The sequence below is a fragment of the Ipomoea nil genome, unplaced genomic scaffold, assembly GCF_001879475.1.
Source record: "Ipomoea nil cultivar Tokyo-kokei standard unplaced genomic scaffold, Asagao_1.1 scaffold3321, whole genome shotgun sequence".
NCBI classification, from domain to species: Eukaryota; Viridiplantae; Streptophyta; class Magnoliopsida; order Solanales; family Convolvulaceae; genus Ipomoea; species Ipomoea nil.
Genome location: NW_017619749.1, coordinates 6,194,198 through 6,214,118, shown reverse-complemented (window position 1 = coordinate 6,214,118; position 19,921 = coordinate 6,194,198). Strand labels below are relative to the sequence as shown.

The 19,921-nt window shown below is 33.1% G+C and overlaps 2 protein-coding genes across 2 annotated transcripts; both read left to right on the top strand.

Annotated features, from left to right (window-relative positions):
* Positions 1–4,958: 4,958 nt before the first annotated feature.
* Positions 4,959–9,220, top strand: LOC109170653 (E3 ubiquitin-protein ligase MIEL1). The gene is made up of 11 exons (XM_019319852.1): positions 4,959–5,271; positions 5,679–5,766; positions 5,975–6,031; positions 6,123–6,155; positions 6,246–6,323; positions 6,452–6,495; positions 6,586–6,626; positions 6,792–6,874; positions 6,955–7,046; positions 7,171–7,240; positions 8,753–9,220. The coding sequence occupies exons 1-11, from the start codon at positions 5,213–5,215 to the stop codon at positions 8,921–8,923; spliced, it is 816 nt and encodes a 271-aa protein (XP_019175397.1). The 5' UTR covers positions 4,959–5,212; the 3' UTR covers positions 8,924–9,220.
* Positions 9,221–9,927: 707 nt separating this feature from the next.
* Positions 9,928–13,261, top strand: LOC109169845 (MDIS1-interacting receptor like kinase 2-like). Its single transcript, XM_019318734.1, has 3 exons — positions 9,928–10,213; positions 10,842–11,515; positions 12,903–13,261. Exons 1-3 carry the CDS (start codon positions 9,948–9,950, stop codon positions 13,259–13,261), a joined length of 1,299 nt encoding a protein of 432 aa, XP_019174279.1. The 5' UTR covers positions 9,928–9,947.
* The last annotated feature ends 6,660 nt before the right edge of the window (positions 13,262–19,921 follow it).

Sequence of the window (19,921 nt, the reverse complement as noted above, 5' to 3'; positions counted from 1 at the left end):
TAAAAAAAAATTAAAAAACTGTTACGGAGTAATCTGGATAAAAAAAACAAAAAGAAACAAAAAATCAAGACTTACACATTTGTTACTAATTTCTGTCAACAAAAAATCATACCAAATAACAGTAAACTTTAACCTAATAATAAGTTAATAACTAAAAGTACAACTTAATTGATAAATGAATAATTACAAATGGCAACACATCATATAATGACTAAATTCATTATGTTTCTAAATTTTGGCCCTGTTTGGTAAAAAATTGGTCTATAGGTTAATTTTGGCTTATTTGACCACTATTAATTGTTTGATTTAGTTAAAATATCAATATAAATGTTTGGTTAATTAGCTTTTTGCAACTCCAAAAGGCTAAAATTCAAAATGCTACTCCAATCAACTTTTTCAATTAGTTTTTTGAGAAAAGAAAGTATACCAAACAGATATCAGCTAATAGCTAATTTACCAAACACTTTTCTACAATCAGCTAATGTTATCAACTATTTATACCCTCTAATTAACACAATCAGCTAACAACTAATAGCTATCAGATAACAACCATTTTACCAAACATGTAAGGCATATGAATTAACAGTGTAATTCTCTCAATATTAAATACAAATTGAATAAGCACCAGCATATAATAGGGAGCCTACATACATTTGATGAATGCTATAAGAGACTTGATGTGCAGTATGCAATGCACATTTATGATGATAAAATATGACATTTGATATTATATATTTATTGATAGTTAATGTTGTATTATTATTAGTGTGATTTTATCATTTTATTTGTGATAATGAAAATCTACAATAATTATTTGATAGTGTGTTCGAGATAAACCTTGATTTTGTATAATAACATGTAAGGCATATATAAAAAACAAATTCTATCACATTTTAAATAGTTAGAGATGAATAGATCTTGTATTTTGGGGAGGGGATTCATACTTCATTGCATTGGAAAAAGGAATAAAAATATAAAAGGACTGAAGGAGTAGTTATTTTTCTGAACACAATGGATGGCGACACCAGCTAATGGACTAATCTTGATCAGCCAACTAAGCCATTCCACGTGGGTGACCCCACTTTGCTTGTGGAGTTGTGGGTCCCTCCATGATGGTTGCAAAGAACGCCATTGATCACACCACCTTTGCGTGTAGTCCTATACCAACTATTTACTTTATAATATATATATATATATATATATATATATATATATATATATTTTGAATGTTACTAGCTCTATTACATTATAGTATCTGTTCATATATTTTTTGAACTCACAACCTTCCAAATGGAAGTCCAACCCGGATACCATTAAACCACATAGTCTTGGTATATATATATATATATATATATATATATTAAATGTCAATAGTAAATGAGATAATGCACAATTTATTATTACAATTAATTATTAATTATATCTTTTATTTCAATTAAAACACTATCGTTGTTGAATTTTATATAATTTATAGACATGTCTTTACCATTTCAATTATTATCTCAAATAAAAGCACATTTAGATGAAATAAAAGTGTTTTTTTTTTTTGTTGTTGTTGTTGTTGTTGTGAGAAGATGGAATCAAAGTTTGCAAACAAATGTTCATTTTGTTAAAGTGTATTATATTATTTGTGTACAAAATGTTAATTATTTACATATTTAGAATGAATGAAATATTGTATGTTTCTTTCAACTATGTTAAGGTTTGAGCATAATTAGTCTCTCATTGAGAATATATTATACAATGAATGAGACAAATTCGTAACTGAATAAAATAAATAAATAACTTATAGTGATTAACATTTTTTAAATATTACTCAACTACCTAAAATAGTTGATTGTATTGCTAAAATGGGAGGTTTGTTTTTGTTTGTTTTTTTTCTAAAGAAGTTGGGTTGGTTTGCATTGAGCATAAAACTTAGGGAAAGCAAAGATATTCAATTTTGGTATAATAGTTTCAAAATTATTGCATTTATTTTATAATATATATATATATATATATATATATATATATATATATAAACATTATATGTGTCGATGATATTTCTTGACCTAATTAGCAAAAGATCATACGTGATGTTTGATGTCTATTTAGCTCATGAAGTAATTACGTCGCCAATAATAAAACATTTTGAAGTTGGCAAATAACAAGTTGTACAAAATCACACACGCGTCAAACGAACTTATCTTTAAATTGAGTATGAAGTATGGCCGATTTTTAGATTTGTGTGGTCCTGTTCGCCTAAATAAATAAGGCCCTACCAAAATCAAAATCTTTAAAACTAATATCGTAATTTTTTCTAATCTATATTATTCTAATTGGATATCAACCAATGAAAAGCATATTCGGCGGGACCGTTTATCTCTAATGTAGAAACGGTCCCTCATGTCCGTTTATGCTCATACGAAAAATTTCAGTGGTGTTTTACATTGAAACGTATTCACACATATTTGAATGAATATTTAACAAATTTTGAAAGGATTATAGAAATAGTAACAATTTTATTATCTAAATATATAACAAAAAAAAAAATATCCGTGCATCGCACGCGCATTGCACGGATGTTTGGACAATTATTTGCTCGAATTCAAACAATAATAACATCAAAAAACATAATCGATACAACTCATTTCATCAATTGCATTATATAATATTCGTTGTTATAACAAATCTATTCCGTGCAACACACATGTAAAAATAGACATATCCTATATATAATAAAGTCATATGGTATTGTGAAAATTAAATGTTGATAATCAACATTTAATTTTCACAATACCATAATAATATTGTTAATTATAATAACTATAACAATAATAATAATAATTGCAATAATAATAATGATAATAATTTCCACTGACAGTTTCTAATATATATATATATATATATATATATATATATATATATATATATATATATATAGGGTCAGGTTCATGTGAGGTCATGTCTTCTCGTGCGGTCAATGCGGCATACACCATTAGGTATGCATAAATGCACCACACAGTGTTCGTAAATACACTATATGTGTGCTGTATATTTTTTTTGTATGGTGCATTTATGCATACCTAATGGTGTATGCCGCACTGACCGCACGGAAAGACCTGACCTCACAGGAACCAAAAATATATATATATATATATATATATATATATATATATATATATTATATTTATTTATATTTCAATTTCTACTGGCAAATTATTGTGTGAACGATGGTCCATATAATTATATGGATCATGAATATCAAATACATTTTTAATATATTAAAAATACATTATTTTTATATTGAAAGTACCTTACATACATATATAATATACCCTTAGTATATTTAAAATATACTTTTTATTGCAAGCAACCCCAAAGTTCATAAATTTGAAATTAATATATGGCATAGCTAGGCGGCCTAATATTTAAGATTGTTGATGTGCATATTGAGGACTACGGAGACAAAGATGCGTTATTCGTGGATTCATCGGATACTATCCAACTTAATTGACGTGAAGTAGGCCGGCTTAGTAACATTAAGATTATATTCTCGAATTATTAGTTCTCATCTTTTATTGATTACACACTTAAATCGATAGTATTTGGAAGAAAAAATCAATGTTCGAACTAAGATTGTGATTTTGGTCTTTAAAGGTCAATTGTATGTTGCTACATCTAGAGTTAGAAATCTCAAAGGTCTAAAAATTTTGATCCGTGGTGACTCTAAAATTGTAATTCAATAGTGTGCACAAGTTTTGAACCTCAAAGTTAAAATTTAATAAACACATGTTCCTACCATTTCTTCATAAAGTCTTTTAAGTTTAATTGAAAATTTTAAATTTTTATTTATAAACTAACTAGATAAAAATGAAATATTGAGTTTTTAAAATTTGAGGCTCCGTACAATAGCTCAGTTTGCACAACTCAAAATTCGGCCCTGGTAGGAAGGTAAGCAATAGTTATGCTGTGCAACCAAATGTACCATGCGCATGGTGCATACGATGCAAAACGACGTCGTTTTGACTAAAAACGCGCGTCCCACTTTAAAAAAAAAATATTCAGGTTCGATTCTCGATAATAGCATTATTGTGGATATATAGTTATGAATTTCTGGATATATAGTTATAAATTTGTGGATATATAGTTATGAATTTATGGATATTTAGTTCATTCATTGTAGATATTTACTTCATTCATTCATTGTGGATATATAGTTATGAATTTATGGATATATAGTTATGAATTTATGGATATTTAGTTCATTCATTGTGGATATTTAGTTCAATCATTGTGGATATTTAGTTCATTCATTCATTCATTGTGGATTTTTACTTAATTCATTCATTGTGGATATATAGTTATGAATTTCTGGATATATAAAAATACTATTGTCGGGAATCGAACCTGATTTTTTCGTTAAGTGGGACGCGCGTTTTTTTTAACCAAAATGGCGTCGTTTTGCAACCGTATGCACTTTGCAAGGTGCATTCGGTTGCACAACATAATTTGCGGGAAGGTAAGTAACGTAATAATTAGAGAGCCGGACAAAACATGTCAACCACAAAGTATTATAAGTAGTTAAACTTGCCACATTAACAATGAATTTAAGCCATTTTATAGGCAATTTTTCCATATTAACAACAATATCCTTTACAATTTTCTTTTTAAAAATTTTACTTTTATATTATATCTAATTTATGCGTGGTAGTTGTATTAATTATAATAATACAAAAGTGTCATAACTTGGTATTTATATATGTAATAAAGTAAACCAATTTATAATGTGGGGAAAATAATACACTTACAATTTATTTACTCCGTACATTATTTATTATTACAATAAAATATTAGTTATTGAGAGATTTGGTTTGTGAATGTAGCGGCGCCTGCTCTTTCGTCCCCACTCGTCGCCTTATCCTCTCCCATCTGGATCTACCAATGCAGTTTCCATATATAGTAGTAACATTAACTATGGTCAAATTATTTAATTCCATTTTTGGTGGTGCCGAGAGGCCTGAGAAGGGGGGTTGAGATAATAAATGGGCGTATATATAAGAGGCCAGTGTCCACTTGACAGGGATGCCACTTTTCTCTCGATAAGGAACTTTGGGTTTTGTGCAGTAATCCCATTCTTCCCCTCCAAATCCAAATCTCGTCTTCCTTCCCTTCTCCTCCAGCGCCTACCCTCCTTTCTCCGTGGAAGTGTGGTGTAGGTGCCAGCACTTTAATGCACAGAATGGAAGGATCATCAGATGATCGGCTTGGATTTGGGAAGATGGGATATGGGTAACGCCCCATTCCCCCTATTATGCTCTATAGATTGATGGGTTAATTGGGTTATCTTGTTTTAAATGTTTTAAATCGAGAAGCAAGATTGTGATCTGTGTATATATTTATGTGTTTCTGTGAATAAAGTTTGCATTTTTTTTAGCTGTTTTATTGATATTACGTCCATGGTTTAAATAATTTGCTCAATGATTTACGTTACTGTGGGTGATCTGATGAGAATTCTATGATTTGATGAGTAGATGTGTATTATCTATAGATTCAAGTTTGATCTTAGTTTGGTGAGGGACATTAATATCTTTTATGTTGGATGTGTGGTTCCCTTAGAATTTAAATATAAAATCTTAGGCCCTTTTGCCTTGAGGAATGGAGCATACTAATTGTTTTCTGATCTATGGATTTGTTAGGTGCCAACATTATAGGAGAAGGTGCAAGATTAGAGCATGTTGCTGCAATGAAGTCTATGGCTGTCGTCACTGTCATAATGAAGAAGCGGTATACTTTTTGATGCTCTGTGTTTTATTTTCTGGCTTTAGATCCATGTTTAGTTTGATGGGTATTGATTTGTTTGATTTTCTATGGGTTTGCTCCATAAGATTTCTTTAATTCTTTAGGAATGATCACCGTTGTGTGGTAATTAACTAACTTCTTTTGATTTATTGATGTTTTATGATAATTTCCGTTTGCTTGCTTCCTTCATCAGAGCATGTTGCGCAATCCTTTTGATAGGCATGAGCTGAACCGGCATGAGGTCAAGCAAGTATGTCTACCACAAGTTTTCCTGCCGTTTATCTCTGTCTTTCCTGGTTATGATCTTCTTATTAATATACCTGAATATTCTGGCTTTTCAGGTGATTTGTTCCGTTTGTGATACAGAGCAGCCAGTATGTTTCTCTTGACTTGACTTGTATATGGCTTTCTACTATGGTGTAAATTTGATTGTTTCCATGCATATGATTGTGTCTGTTGTCCAGGTGGCTCAAGTTTGCACAAACTGCGGTGTCAAAATGGGAGAATACTTTTGTAAAATTTGTAATTTCTTTGATGATGATGTAAGTGACGAGCATGCCTTGTATCTTTTTCTGTGGTGTTGTAAATAAAATGCTATAATGCAAACATTACAAATCTATATATTTAGATTTAGAAGTTTCAAATGCTTATCTATACTCACTTGCTGCAGATCGAGAAAGGGCAGTTTCATTGTGATGATTGTGGAATATGCAGGCCAGTGAAAAATATGCTTATACTGTTTATCTAGAAGATGCACTGATGTTTTAGATTTTACTGATACCAGTTCTTTAATCATTATTCCAGGGTTGGAGGTCGGGACAACTTCTTTCATTGCAAGAAATGTGGTATGTATCATAGTTTGCAATTACTGAGATTTGAGACTAATATGGTTGATCTATTAAACTATGAAGTCTTCTCATAATATTGACGGATTTCTTTGGTTGATATATTTCACTTCTTTGTTAGAAATGTTTAGAATATAGTGGGGTTTATCGAGTGTGTTTCTGCAGGCTCTTGTTATGCAATTAGTCTGCGTAACAATCACTCTTGTGTGGAGAACTCCATGCGGCATCACTGCCCCATTTGTTATGAGGTATGGTTTATAGTTTTGTCATCCATTTACAAATGAACAGTGTGTATCGTGTTCTAATTCTCCCGTGTTGAAACTGACAGTACCTCTTCGATTCCCTGAAAGACACAACAGTTATGAAATGTGGGCACACGATGCATTATGAGTGTTTTTACGAGATGATAAAGCGTGATAAGTAATGATTCTGTCTTGTAAATTATCTTCTGTTATGTATTATGAATTTGTAGGCACACCATTACGAGTGTACCCTTTGGAAAATTTCTACCTTTATTGACACTCTCACTGGTTGTGACACTCAGGTTCTGCTGCCCAATATGTTCAAAGTCAATCATCGACATGTCCAGCATTTGGAAAGAAATGGATGAAGAGGTATGTTCACCGAACTGATGCAAATTAAAACCTAGGCATTCACTATGCTAAAATTGAGACCATAATTCAAATTTTCTGCAGTCCTTTTCTGTTTGGCTTTGTTTATCAACGAGCATTTACCCTTACCTGCTGCTCATATCTTTTGCCCTTGCGCTTCTTATTGAGCATCTGGTTCAATTTTGTCGAGAATTTTACTCTGTTACTTCATTCTCTGTTTGTGCATACCTTTTCCAAATTGATCCAAGTCAAGAGTGTCAAGCTTTCTGACTTCATTCTCTATTTGTGTATTACTATTACTGTCATTATCTCAGTATCAGTGATCACTGCTTTCTCCCCCAATGGCCTATCTGAACCTGTTTTCTAATTTTGAGTTTCTAGGGAAACCCGCAGTCACTACCCGAGGGTGTGCACTCGGTAAATCCACCTTTGACTCTAGCCGGCAAAGGACCAGAACGAGTTAAATTAACCTAGGTTGCCCATAGCTGACCGGTTCAAACCAAGTAGGTCAATAGGCTGCTCCCACTAAGAATCGAATTTGTAACTTTGTTCTTACCAAGTCAACAGTTTGACCAATTTGGCTAGGGTTGCCCCCAATCTGTTTTCTAATTTGGGTAACGAGGGAAATCTACAGCCGCTAATTGAGGGTGTGCACTCGGTAAACCCCACTTTTGACCCTAACTAGCGAAAGACCACAATGAGGTAAATCAACATAGTTTTTCCATAGTCGAAGGGCTCAAACCAAGAAGGCCAATAGGTTACTCCCTCTAGGACTTGAATTTGTAGTTTTGCGGTTATCAAGAATTGGTCAGGGTTGCTCCCATCCTGTTTTTTAATTTGGGTTACTCCACTATTTTGACCTTAGCTAGCAAAGGACTTCAAGGGATTAAACCAATCTAGGTTGTCCATATCTAACTAGCTCAAACCAAGTAGGTCAATAGGCAGCTCTTGCTGTATGTCGAACTTGTAATCACTGTTGTAAAAATCGGTCTAGGCTCCCCTAGGCCGTTCTGCTTTCACTATTAGGCGCCCAAAAATCGGTCGGGCGCCTAGACGGCCGGCAGCCGGCGAAATCGGTCAAAATCGGCCTAGTCGGCCGAGACGGTCGATTTCGTCCGATGTCGTCGTCTGGTCTAGTCGTCCGTAGACTAGTTTGATACTTTGAATCTTTGGATGATTTGAGTATTTTTAATTTTTAATGTTATTTTGATTTTGATGTTATGACTTATGAATTATCATTATTTCATTTATTTGGATAGGATGTGTTATTTGATTGAATGTTAAAAACAACCTCATTAAAATTGTCAAACTACAACTCTGCCACTATTTTTTTGGCGCCCGACTAGCGCTTACTACAACCATGCTTGTAACTATGTAGTTATCAAATTAACAATCTAACGAATTTGGCTCGGGTTGCCCCCGACCTGTTATATAATTTGTTACACTTGGAAAGTGTTGTGCAATTTCATTGTTTCCATCTCATACACTTCTCTGTCAATATTTGGTGCTCTACAGATAGAACAGACTACCATGCCTGATGATTACAGAGACAGAAAGGTTTGGATTCTATGCAATGACTGCAACGACACCACAGAAGTATTGTTCCACATAATCGGGCAGAAATGTCGCCACTGTCAATCATACAATACTCGCACAATTGCTCCCCCCGTGCTCCCCAATCCCTAGCAGCAGCACTGCTCTGCTTGTTTGATCGGCTATGAATTTTGACAGCTTTGGACGCCGTTGCCATGGATGTAAACAAAACCCAGAAAGTTAAAGAAGGCTTCTTTGTTGGGATTTTAATTGAATCCCCATTGCATCACAGCAATTCATCTTGAACTTTGCAGTGATTCGTGCTGCAGAAGCGTTTGTAACATAATTTTTTTTGCCAATCATTCAAAACAAATTTCAACTCACTCCTTGTGCTAGAAAAGTGGAATGTTATGAAATAAAACTATAAAAAATAGTTGTCATTCATTTCAACGAACCATTGGAGTAACATTATTGCATTTACTGTAATTCTTCAATTTTTCGTATTCTTTATCTTTTTTTAATTTTTTAGTATCACTGACTCTGTTACAATGGAGCATCTGTTTATAGCCTACTTTCTTAATCTACTGAAGTCAATATCGCCCCACTGATATTCAAATTCATGACTTTCATTTGAAAGAGTCACTTCATGCTATTAGATCACAAGATCATTGGCTCGTATTTTCTATCTGACTTTTTATAGTTTTTTCATTTGAAAAAATAATAATTATTTTTTCATTATTCAATTAAAATATTTTACAATAGAGGGATTTTCATTTGAAAAAAAAAATTATTTTTTTCATTTTATTCAATTAAAATATTTTACAAGAGAGGGAGATAAGATACATGTTAGATAAGAGGTTTGAATTATAAAATTACATCTGACAAAATTAAATTTTATTCTTTTAATTTAAAAAATTTGTAAATTTGTTGGAAATTATGGATGAAAATATGAAATTTCCACATTCATCGCCTTACTAATCAGAGGAAGAAATGTGAATGAAGTTGCCCCAGTCTTTACTCCATTAAACTCAAGTCAAGTCTTCTAAACTCTCCAAGTCCCCAGCCCAGTTGACCGACTAGTTCGTATTCTGGCCTTCACTCCATCTAATAATAATCAAAACACCATTTCCATATTCAATATATATATTAATCCAACCTTACACTGCTTTTTACTGTAATGGATTTCATTCTTTTTACCCTTCACACCTACACCTTTGTTTTGTGGATCACATTTCTTACCGCGGCGGCGATGGGATCGCCGGCATCAAATGATTTTGAAGCGTCGTTGCTGGGCCGGTGGAATCTCCGGGCTATGAAGCTCAAAACGGTTAATGAAGAAAACCAAAACAAGACTCAAGATTCCATCTGCGTCACAGCTCTGGTTGTTGCAGTCGCATTCTTCGTCATCGTCACCTGCGGACTCCTGTTTGTGTGTCGTCACAGGTATAGATTAGCTCAATTAAAAATTCGTCCATAAGAGAGATCGAAAGTTCAAGCCCTATTAAAAAAATAATATGATTAGTACTTTATCTTTTAATTGGGTCCGTTCAATACGAATGAAGATTAGTTTGAGTATGCTACAGGCTTAAAGTACCTCTTACAGGTAAGGTATGCTTAAGACACCTCGTGGTCTGATAAAAATAATAATTTTAATTCTCAATTTGATTGTGCCAACATCCTTGTCTAGGATGTGACTAAAACATGTGACCTTTTTTTGGAATAATAATGATAATGTCATCAAACTACAAGAAATTTGTCTTAAACTAAAAAAAATAAAAATAGTTAATATATTTACACTATAATATACTTCATATATAATAGTTATAGTAAAAATTGATTTTAGCGAAGATGTGTTGTTTTTTTTTTTTTTTTTTTTAGTAATTCCAAATTTAGTGGTCATTTTACATGCTAAATTATCATATTTTAAATTTTTAGACACTTTTAGTCTTTCGTGTAGAAAAACCTTATTAAGAAAATGTAATTTTGTCTCTTCAATTTTTTTTTTTTAATCAATTTTGTCGGGCCAATTCATTAATTTTGAGCTAAGATTTACCATTTTACCTCGTGCCAGGTTTAAGAATAGAGATTTGGAGCAGGGAAGGCTCAACCTGGGACTCCTGTTTCTATGTTGTGCCAGGTTGAAGAAGACAAACGCGGAGCAGAGCCGCCATGGCGACATGTTGAAGATACTGAACTACGATGGGAAGATTGCCTACAACCACATCATCCGAGCGACACAAAACTTCGACCCCAGCTACTGCGTCGGAGCCGGCAGCTGCGGAACCGTGTACAGGGCGCAGTTACCCAACGGGAAAGTGGTGGCCATCAAGAAACTCCACGACGACGACACGAGCCAATTCAGAAACGAGGCTCGGGTGTTGTCGGAGATAAGGCACCGGAATATACTCAAACTTCTGGGGTTTTGTCTGCATGATAAGTGCATGTTCCTGGTTTATGAGTACATGGAAAGGGGGAGCCTGTTTAGTGTGCTGAGAGATGAGGATGAAGCGAAGAAACTGAAATGGAGTAGGAGGGTGAATGTGGTGAAAGGCATTTCAAGTGCTCTGGCTTACCTGCACCATGGTTGCAGCCCGCCGGTTGTTCATAGGGACATTTCCAGCAAGAACATATTGATCAACTCGGAGTTTCAGGCTTTTGTGTCTGATTTTGGCACTGCTAGGCTGCTCAACCCTAATTCTTCAAATCAAATTGTGTTGGCAGGCACTTATGGTTACATTGCACCAGGTACTTTCATTTAACCTTTTACAAGTTAGTATACTCCAAATTTGTTGATTTCATTAAAAAAAACCAGAGTTTAGGCTGCGCTAAACATTAAATTTCGGGCTTACCACTACACCAAAAGTTGTTCAACAATCTGGGACTCAAACACGTAACCTGGTTTTGATACCACTTGTAAGAGCATCCTTATTAGTTGGGATATTAGGGGAGAATGTAAGAGTGAGTAGGAAAGAGAATAATGTGAGCGGAGGAAAAAAAATTAAAACTAATTTTAAAAAAATATATATATAAAAAAGCATGTCAGATCAGAGTAATTCTTTTTCTCTATTGGTTGTCTCTCTTCCATCATTAATTCTTTTTTCTTGGGCAGAATAATATCCCAACCTTTGCAGATGCTCCCCACCCCTTCTCTCTCTTGGTTCTCTCTCTGCCACCATGGCATTGTGGCCTCAAAAGTAGTGAATTCTCCCCCATTTCTCTTATGATGTAGATGCTTTAAGGAATCAAGTGCTTACCATTGCGCCAAAAGCTATAGCTCATAGGAAAGATACAATTTTATTTCATTATATACCGCCACCACATTTTTGAGAGGCTGAATGCTAAACTTGGCTTTTTTCACTAGTCTCCGCCCAACAATCTCTTATACACAAATTGTTGGACTTACCCCATCACGGGCCTCCGCCCAACATGATCAATGCACATTCTTTATCCTATTTTTACACACAAAATTGTATTAATAAGATTGGGGCCGGTTTGGGTTTGGAATTGACTGATTGACTCCTTATGTGCAAAAGTGTATAGTGTGGTGTTTACTCTCTAAGCTATATTGACTCAATTTACCTCCTCAGAGACAGTGGGCCTAGAGAGCCAATAATTCATGGGGTCAAATGATATAATCTGGCGAAGTCAATTAACAAACTTAATTGGGTTACAAAAAAAATATATTTATAAGCATTTACAATCAAATATTATAACAAAACTCAATCGGCTATGATTTACCTCATTATGCACACCTTGAAGAGGCTTTGGACTTTTTCGTTAAAAAAAAAAAAAAACAATAGGCTCATAAGTTGCATTAGTAGAGTATTTAAATGCTTAAATTCAATTCAATCCATTATTACTCTAAAAGTATATATATATATATATATATAATGACTCAAACTACTTGAATTTGAATTCAACTTCATAGTAATCGAATCAAATCCAAATAGGATCATGAATAGTTTGACTTGCTTACCTTGAGTTTAGACTACCCGCATGGATTCTGCTTTACATAGACGTATATATACAACATGACATGTTTAGTCATTCTTGATTAAATGAGTAGACCTTAAGGTTGAAAGACCATGCATGCATTTACTAAGTTGCTTCATCATTGTATTTGTGGATGTAGAGCTAGCTTTTTCTTTGATCAACACCGAGAAATGTGATGTTTATAGCTTTGGAGTCGTGGTATTAGAAATAATGTTAGGAAAGTATCCGGGCGAACTTATTTCATCACTATTATCAAGATGTTGCGAACAAATATTGTTAAAGGATTCACTTGATCCCCGATTGCCTCCTCCTAATTCAGTGGTTGCTCCAGATGTGGTTCTTATGATGGCACTTGCATTGGCATGTTTACACCCCAACCCAAAATCTAGGCCAACAATGCAACACATTTTTGAAAAGATTTTCACCGGCAAGCTACTTTTAGAAATGCCCCTACACAATATTAGAATGAGCCAATTAATGAGTGTTGGAGTGTATTAAACAATTCCGACTCATTGGATAAGAAAAGGTAAAGAGGTAAATTCTATTTGATATCCTGAATTTATAGGTGACAGTCCACCCATTTTTAATTATCAGAACATTCATATTTGGTCTTAGTATTATTGTAGCATGACCATTTTTTGTCATTCATTAATAAAATCGTTGAAACTCACTTTGTATAAAAATGATTGAATGACTTTGTATTTAACAGTATTAAAATTGTTTTGTTGATAGAAGACTTGATCATATCACAATAATACTAGAACCAAACTGATAAAAAAAGAACTAAAAGTGAACCGCCACTTATAAATCTATAACAAAAAATGGAATTAACTCAAAGGCAAATCTAGAACAAAAAATGGAATTAACTCAAAGGTAAATGGAACAAAAAATGGAATTAACTCAAAAAATGATTGAATGCCTTTGTATTTAACAGTATTAAAATCCCAAGTTTTGTATGAGTTTGAACTCCTCACCCTCCTGCTATGATTTGGAGGATGGTGAAAGAGATAAATCATGAGATGTACCTTAACTGTCCTACAATCTATAGATCAGACATTCAATTGTTTATATGTTAATAATGCAAATCTTGTGAATTTATTTTGGATTGGTTGACCAATTGAGTTATACCTAAGACATGTCATTTGTGGGGATTGAGAAGACTATTATAAAAAATACTTGATTTTATATTTGTATTGTAATATATATATATATATATATATATATATATATATATATATATATATATTTTGTGATATAACAAAAAGTACAGAGAAAAGTCAAGACAGAAGTTTGAGGGATGAAAGGTTAATTTCATCATTGTCATATTTTCGTGTGTTATCTACTATAAACATTTAAGAATATTTATCGCTAGATAGAATTTTTAGTTACATAACTTAAAAAGGAAAATTATTGGTAAAGAAATTTGAGATTTCTAAATATCTTTTTGTATCTCATAAGTCTTAATTAAGTATTCATTGTTGCTTGTTGCTGGTAATAGGAGATTAAAGACTTTGAGTATATGCCTACAGATTTGATATGATCTGTTTTCTCCCTTACTTTCTTTTGCATTTTTAATATTATAGAAAACAAGCAATTTGTTCTAACAAGACTTGAGGATAGGCAAAAATCAAATAGATTCGATATTAAAGCAATAAATCATAAAGCTGTAAAATAGATAAAAGTAAATATACTATCTTCAAAATAAAGTATCCACAATCCTTTAATTTTGACACTTTTATTATAAGTAACATTTTATTTATTTCAAATTGACATTTAATTTTCTGTAATAACTATATATTCTGATTTTGATAATAATGGTAACTCAAAAGACTTTTGAGTTTTTTCCCAAAATGGTCTCTCGACTATCGCTTATTCTCAATTTTGCATTTCGACTTTTAATTGCACCTAATGTGGTCCCTTGACTTTTAAAAACTCCCCCAAATTGGTCTTCCGTTAGAAATTCCGTCTATTGAGTGTTAAAATGAAGGGTATTTTTGTCCGTTTACCTATTATATGCCTAATATACTCTGAAAAATAGTCGAGGGACCATTTTGGGAATAGTCGAGGGACCATTTTGAGAAAAATTCATTTATTTATTTTCATTTTTTTAAGACTATCATATTAGAATTTCTATAGATTTTTTTTCTCTTACAAATATAAATAGATTTTAAACTTTCTCTACAATTTTTTCCTTCTGTCTAAACATACAAACTTTTCCTCTATCCCTATCAAGTTTTACAATAAGTTTCGTACTTTGGTAAACAAGTTTAACTTTCAAATTTAAGTTTATTAATATTCATATATAAAATACAAACAAACTTCAAAATGACAAGAACTTGTAATATTGAAAAATGATGAGGCTTTAGGTTTAGAATTGCTTGTTTTCTGCTAATTATTTTTGCATTTGGTTTATTTTACTTGTCCTTTAACACATAAAATTGATAGCCATAGTTGTAGACTCTCTTTAGCATGATGTACTTCTTGGTAGATAGGCATTTGGAAATGGTAGTTATGATTTGTACTAACTTTGGAATGAAACTAATGGCCTTGCAAGTTCAGGTAAGCCAACTTTTCAAAAATATTTTCTAAGATTTTGTCATTGACCGAGAAGTGACGCGTACTTCTCAGTTCCAAGAAGTGCTAGAAGCATAGCGATTGATTGTAAAAATAATAATTTTATTTACAAAGGCATACTGACCGAGAAATGAAGCGTACATTTTGGGTGTCTAAACTGATAAAAATAGTAATGTTATTTTTATTGGTAAAAATAATATTTAATGTGATACATAGTGATTGATTGTCTATTGAAGTGTGTGTGTGTGTGCGCGCGCACACGTGTGTGTGTGTATATATATATATATATATATGTGTGTGTGTGTGTGTGTGTGTGTGTGTGTGTGTGTGTGTGTGTGTGTGTGTGTGTGTGTGTGAACGTAAAAAGTATATGAGTATTATATTTTTGAAACTTACGGAACTTATTGTAAAACTTGATAGGAATAGAGGGAAGTTGGTATGTTTAGATAGAAGGAAAAAAATTGTAGAGAAAGTTTAAAATTTTGACTTTTGATTGTGAATTTTAACTATTTATATTTGTAAGAAAAAAAATGTATAGAAATTCTAATTTGATAGTCTTAAAAAAATGGAAATAAACAAAAATGAAATAAATAAATGAGTTTTTCCCAAAATGATCCTCGACTATTCCCAAAATGGTCCCTCGACTATTTTTCAGAGTATATTAGGCATATAATAGGTAAACGGACGAAAATGCCCTTCATTTTAACACTCAACAGACGAAATTTCTAACGGATGACCGATTTGGGGGAGTTTTTAAAAGTCAGGGGACCACATTGGGTGCAATTAAAAGTCGAAATGTAAAATTGAGAATGAGTGATAGTCAAGGGACTATTTTGGGAAAAAACTCAAAGAATTTATTAGCGTTACATTTACTTAATGGATAAAACATGTTACATGTGCCCTTCAATAGCAAGCTAGCAAGAATTCTGATATTCGATTCGGAGAAAAATATTTTTTTTTTTTTAATAATATATCACTAGACATGGATAAATCAATACTTAGATCACTTTTACATACGATTTTTTTAAAACCAGTTCTGTCATGTTCTATATATTTAATTATTTGTTTTAACTTTTGTTGTATTTTAAATTATAAACCATATTTTGTTGTTTTGAATTGGTAAATTGAGTTCGACCAAAAATAGTTAATAAGAATCAAACTAATAACTTTCAAGTATAATATTGGGATTGTATGCAATGTATAGAATACCTACTAACGGATCGGTTAACGAAGGGGGAGATAGTTAATAAGAGATCATTGGCCAATAGGGGTAGATTGTCCTAAAGACTTTTGTCCAAGTGTGGGCATGTGTGTGGGGACTTTCTTCATTGGTATAGTTCGATTGTTACCTTATTTCCTATTTACTCTGTCTCATAAATATCGGGTTCGATTAACAAAACTTGACTGAAGTTATTTACAATTTAATTTTTCATAATATTAAGTTTAATATTAATATGTAAAATATATATATTTAAAAACTACATTAACAGGGCGTTTGGTTGAAGAGAATTTAAATTCTCACCTAATTCCAAATGCCACAAAATTCCCTTGTTTTGTTGAAAGGAATTGCAATTCCAATTCCCCCATTTTCATGAAATTAAAATCCCATGTCCCCCCTGGGATTTTAGGAAGAAAAAAAGATAGTGATTGAGTCAAAATTACTCATTCCTTTTTTAACCTAAAATTAATGCATAACAACAATAATGGACATTTTTGACTTTAGGGTGTGTTTGGAAACCTGGAAAATGAGTTCTGGAAATCATTTTCTAAGTTTCCAGTGTTTGGATGTGCCTGGAAAATCAAGTCAACGGAAATCATTTTCCGTTGACTTTGGAAAATAGGCTTGTTTTGGAGGAAAATGACTTCCCCTTTTTTTGGGGGGAAGTCATTTTCCAACTTTTACACCAACATCACACCACCACCAACATCATCAACACCATACCACCATCACCACCACTATTGCCGCCGCCACCACCACTATACCCCCGCCACCATCACACCACCACCACAAACACCGCAACCACTACCACCATACCACCGCCACCATCGCCGCCACCGCCACCACCACACCACCGCTGCCGCCACCACCACCACCATACCACCGCCACCACCGTCGCCGCCACCACTACCACCATACCACCGCCGCCGCCATCACCACCATACCACCGCAACCACCGCCACCATACCACCGCAACCACCGTCGCCGCCGCCACCACCATACCACTACAACCACTGTCGCCGCTACCACCGCCACCACCACCATACCACCACAACCACCATCGCCGCCACCACTACCACCATACCACCGCCACCGCCATCACCACCATACCACCACCACCACCACTACACCACCGCCATCACACCGCCACCGCCGTCACCGCCACCACCACCATACCACCGCCGCCACCACCATACCACCGTCGCCGCCACCACCACCACCACCATCGCAACCACACGACCACTGCCACCACCGTCATACTACCACCACCATCACACCAACACCACTACCGTCGTTGCCGCCACCACCAGCATACTACCGCAACCACCGTCGCCGCTGCCACCATCATACCACCGCAACCACCGCCACCACCATCACACCGCCGCCGCGCCACCTCCACGACCATACCACCGCAACCACCACCGTCGCCACCACCACCATACCACCGCCACCACACCACCACCGTCATACCACCACCAATTATTATTATTATTATTATTATTATTATTATTATTATTATTATTATTATTATTGTTATTGTTATTGTTATTGTTATTGTTATTGTTATTGTTATTGTTATTGTTATTGTTATTATTATTATTATTATTATTATTATTATTATTATTATTATATAACGAATAACACCACTACCACTACACCACCACCACCACCATAATATTTTTGATATGTTATTAGTTTTTTTTTTTTTTTTTTGAAAAACATAGCTATTTTTTATTATATTTAAAATTAATATTATATTATTATATATTATTATACATGTTGTAATATTTTAAATAAAATAATTAAAATGTTTAATTATACAATTCTACTCATTTTCCAAAAAATGAACCAAACACAGAAAAACAGTTTTCCATAATGCAACCAAACACTGGAAAGGAAAATGTTTTCCAGAAAATGACTCATTTTCCAGAAAACATTTTCCAGAAGTCATTTTCCTGTTTTCCAAACGGACCCTTATACTACTTATTCCCTTTTCAATTCCCAGTAATTCTATTCCTGTAAACCAAACACTGAAATTTAAATTCCCACTTTATTCCCAGTAATTCATCTCCCATGGAATTGCAATTCCTTTCCCACGTAATTCTCCCTCTCCAACCAAACGCTCTATAAAAGTACTATTAAACACAAAAAAAATTAAATTTAAAAATTATAAGAAAATGCTAGTAGAAATAATCAAAGAAGAAATAGTTGATTTCACCAATGAATATTAAGTAAAAGATAGATATAATGGGACATGAGGAGTATATTCTAACTTATATATGCCTCATTGAGATAATGACAACACCAGTACAATTGTAATTATTTATTTGATAAAAAAATAAATGCAAATATTTTTAGTGCAATCAAGGATATAACATATCATATCGTATCAAATCTTAAAATAAAATACTACTAAGACATCATATGGGAATATGGTATTAACACTAGTTTTCTGATATTAGATTCCCTACAAAAATTTTAAAAAAAATTTAAATTTTTTTGGTTGATGAGGAAAACTCGCACCTTGTTTTATAATATTCCTTAATTCCTTTCAGCATTCCGACTTCATAAACATCAAAACCTTGTGTACTACGGATTATATTACATATATAAAACATTGGCTGTGATTCATAATTATACACCTAAATAAATTGCATATTACAATGTCAAATACCTTGTGATCAAGCGGCATAACTGTGACTCTATTAAATGGAAGGTCACATGTGAATACTATATTGTAATAAAGTCAATAATACTAAAATAAAATTACAAATTCATATAAAATTATCATGTCATTAATTTTTGTTTTAAATTTTATAATTAGTTTTAAAACTATAACGGTTAAATTGATCAAATTTCACACCCACAATTAAATCAAACAAACACATATAATACAAAATCCTCTCGAGTAATACAATATTCCAAGTTTCTAACAACGTGTTTTGATGTTTTCAAAACAAAAAACCAAAAAAAAAAAAAAAAAAAAAAAAAAAAACAACGTGTTTTGACAAGTAGAAAATTGGGCAAAAGAAAATGAAATGAAATGAGAATTTTGAAGAATGTGGTGACATAATATTATTTACTCATCATAACTTTCCATATGAGTATAACTCTATTATTGAATTAAAAAATGTATTTTGTTACAATTAAAAATTAAACTGCATATTTATTAGAGCTAATAAATAAAATCGTCTATTGATTATAACAAAACTTCTAATTTGATCCTCGGCTATCATTATTGTCTAATTAAATCTTTAACTATGAAAACTTTACGTTAGCATTACCATGAAGTCTCCATGTATTTTATGTCACCTAGTATTTGTCCCGTGCGATGCACGGAAAATATGTTATAAAAATATACCCTA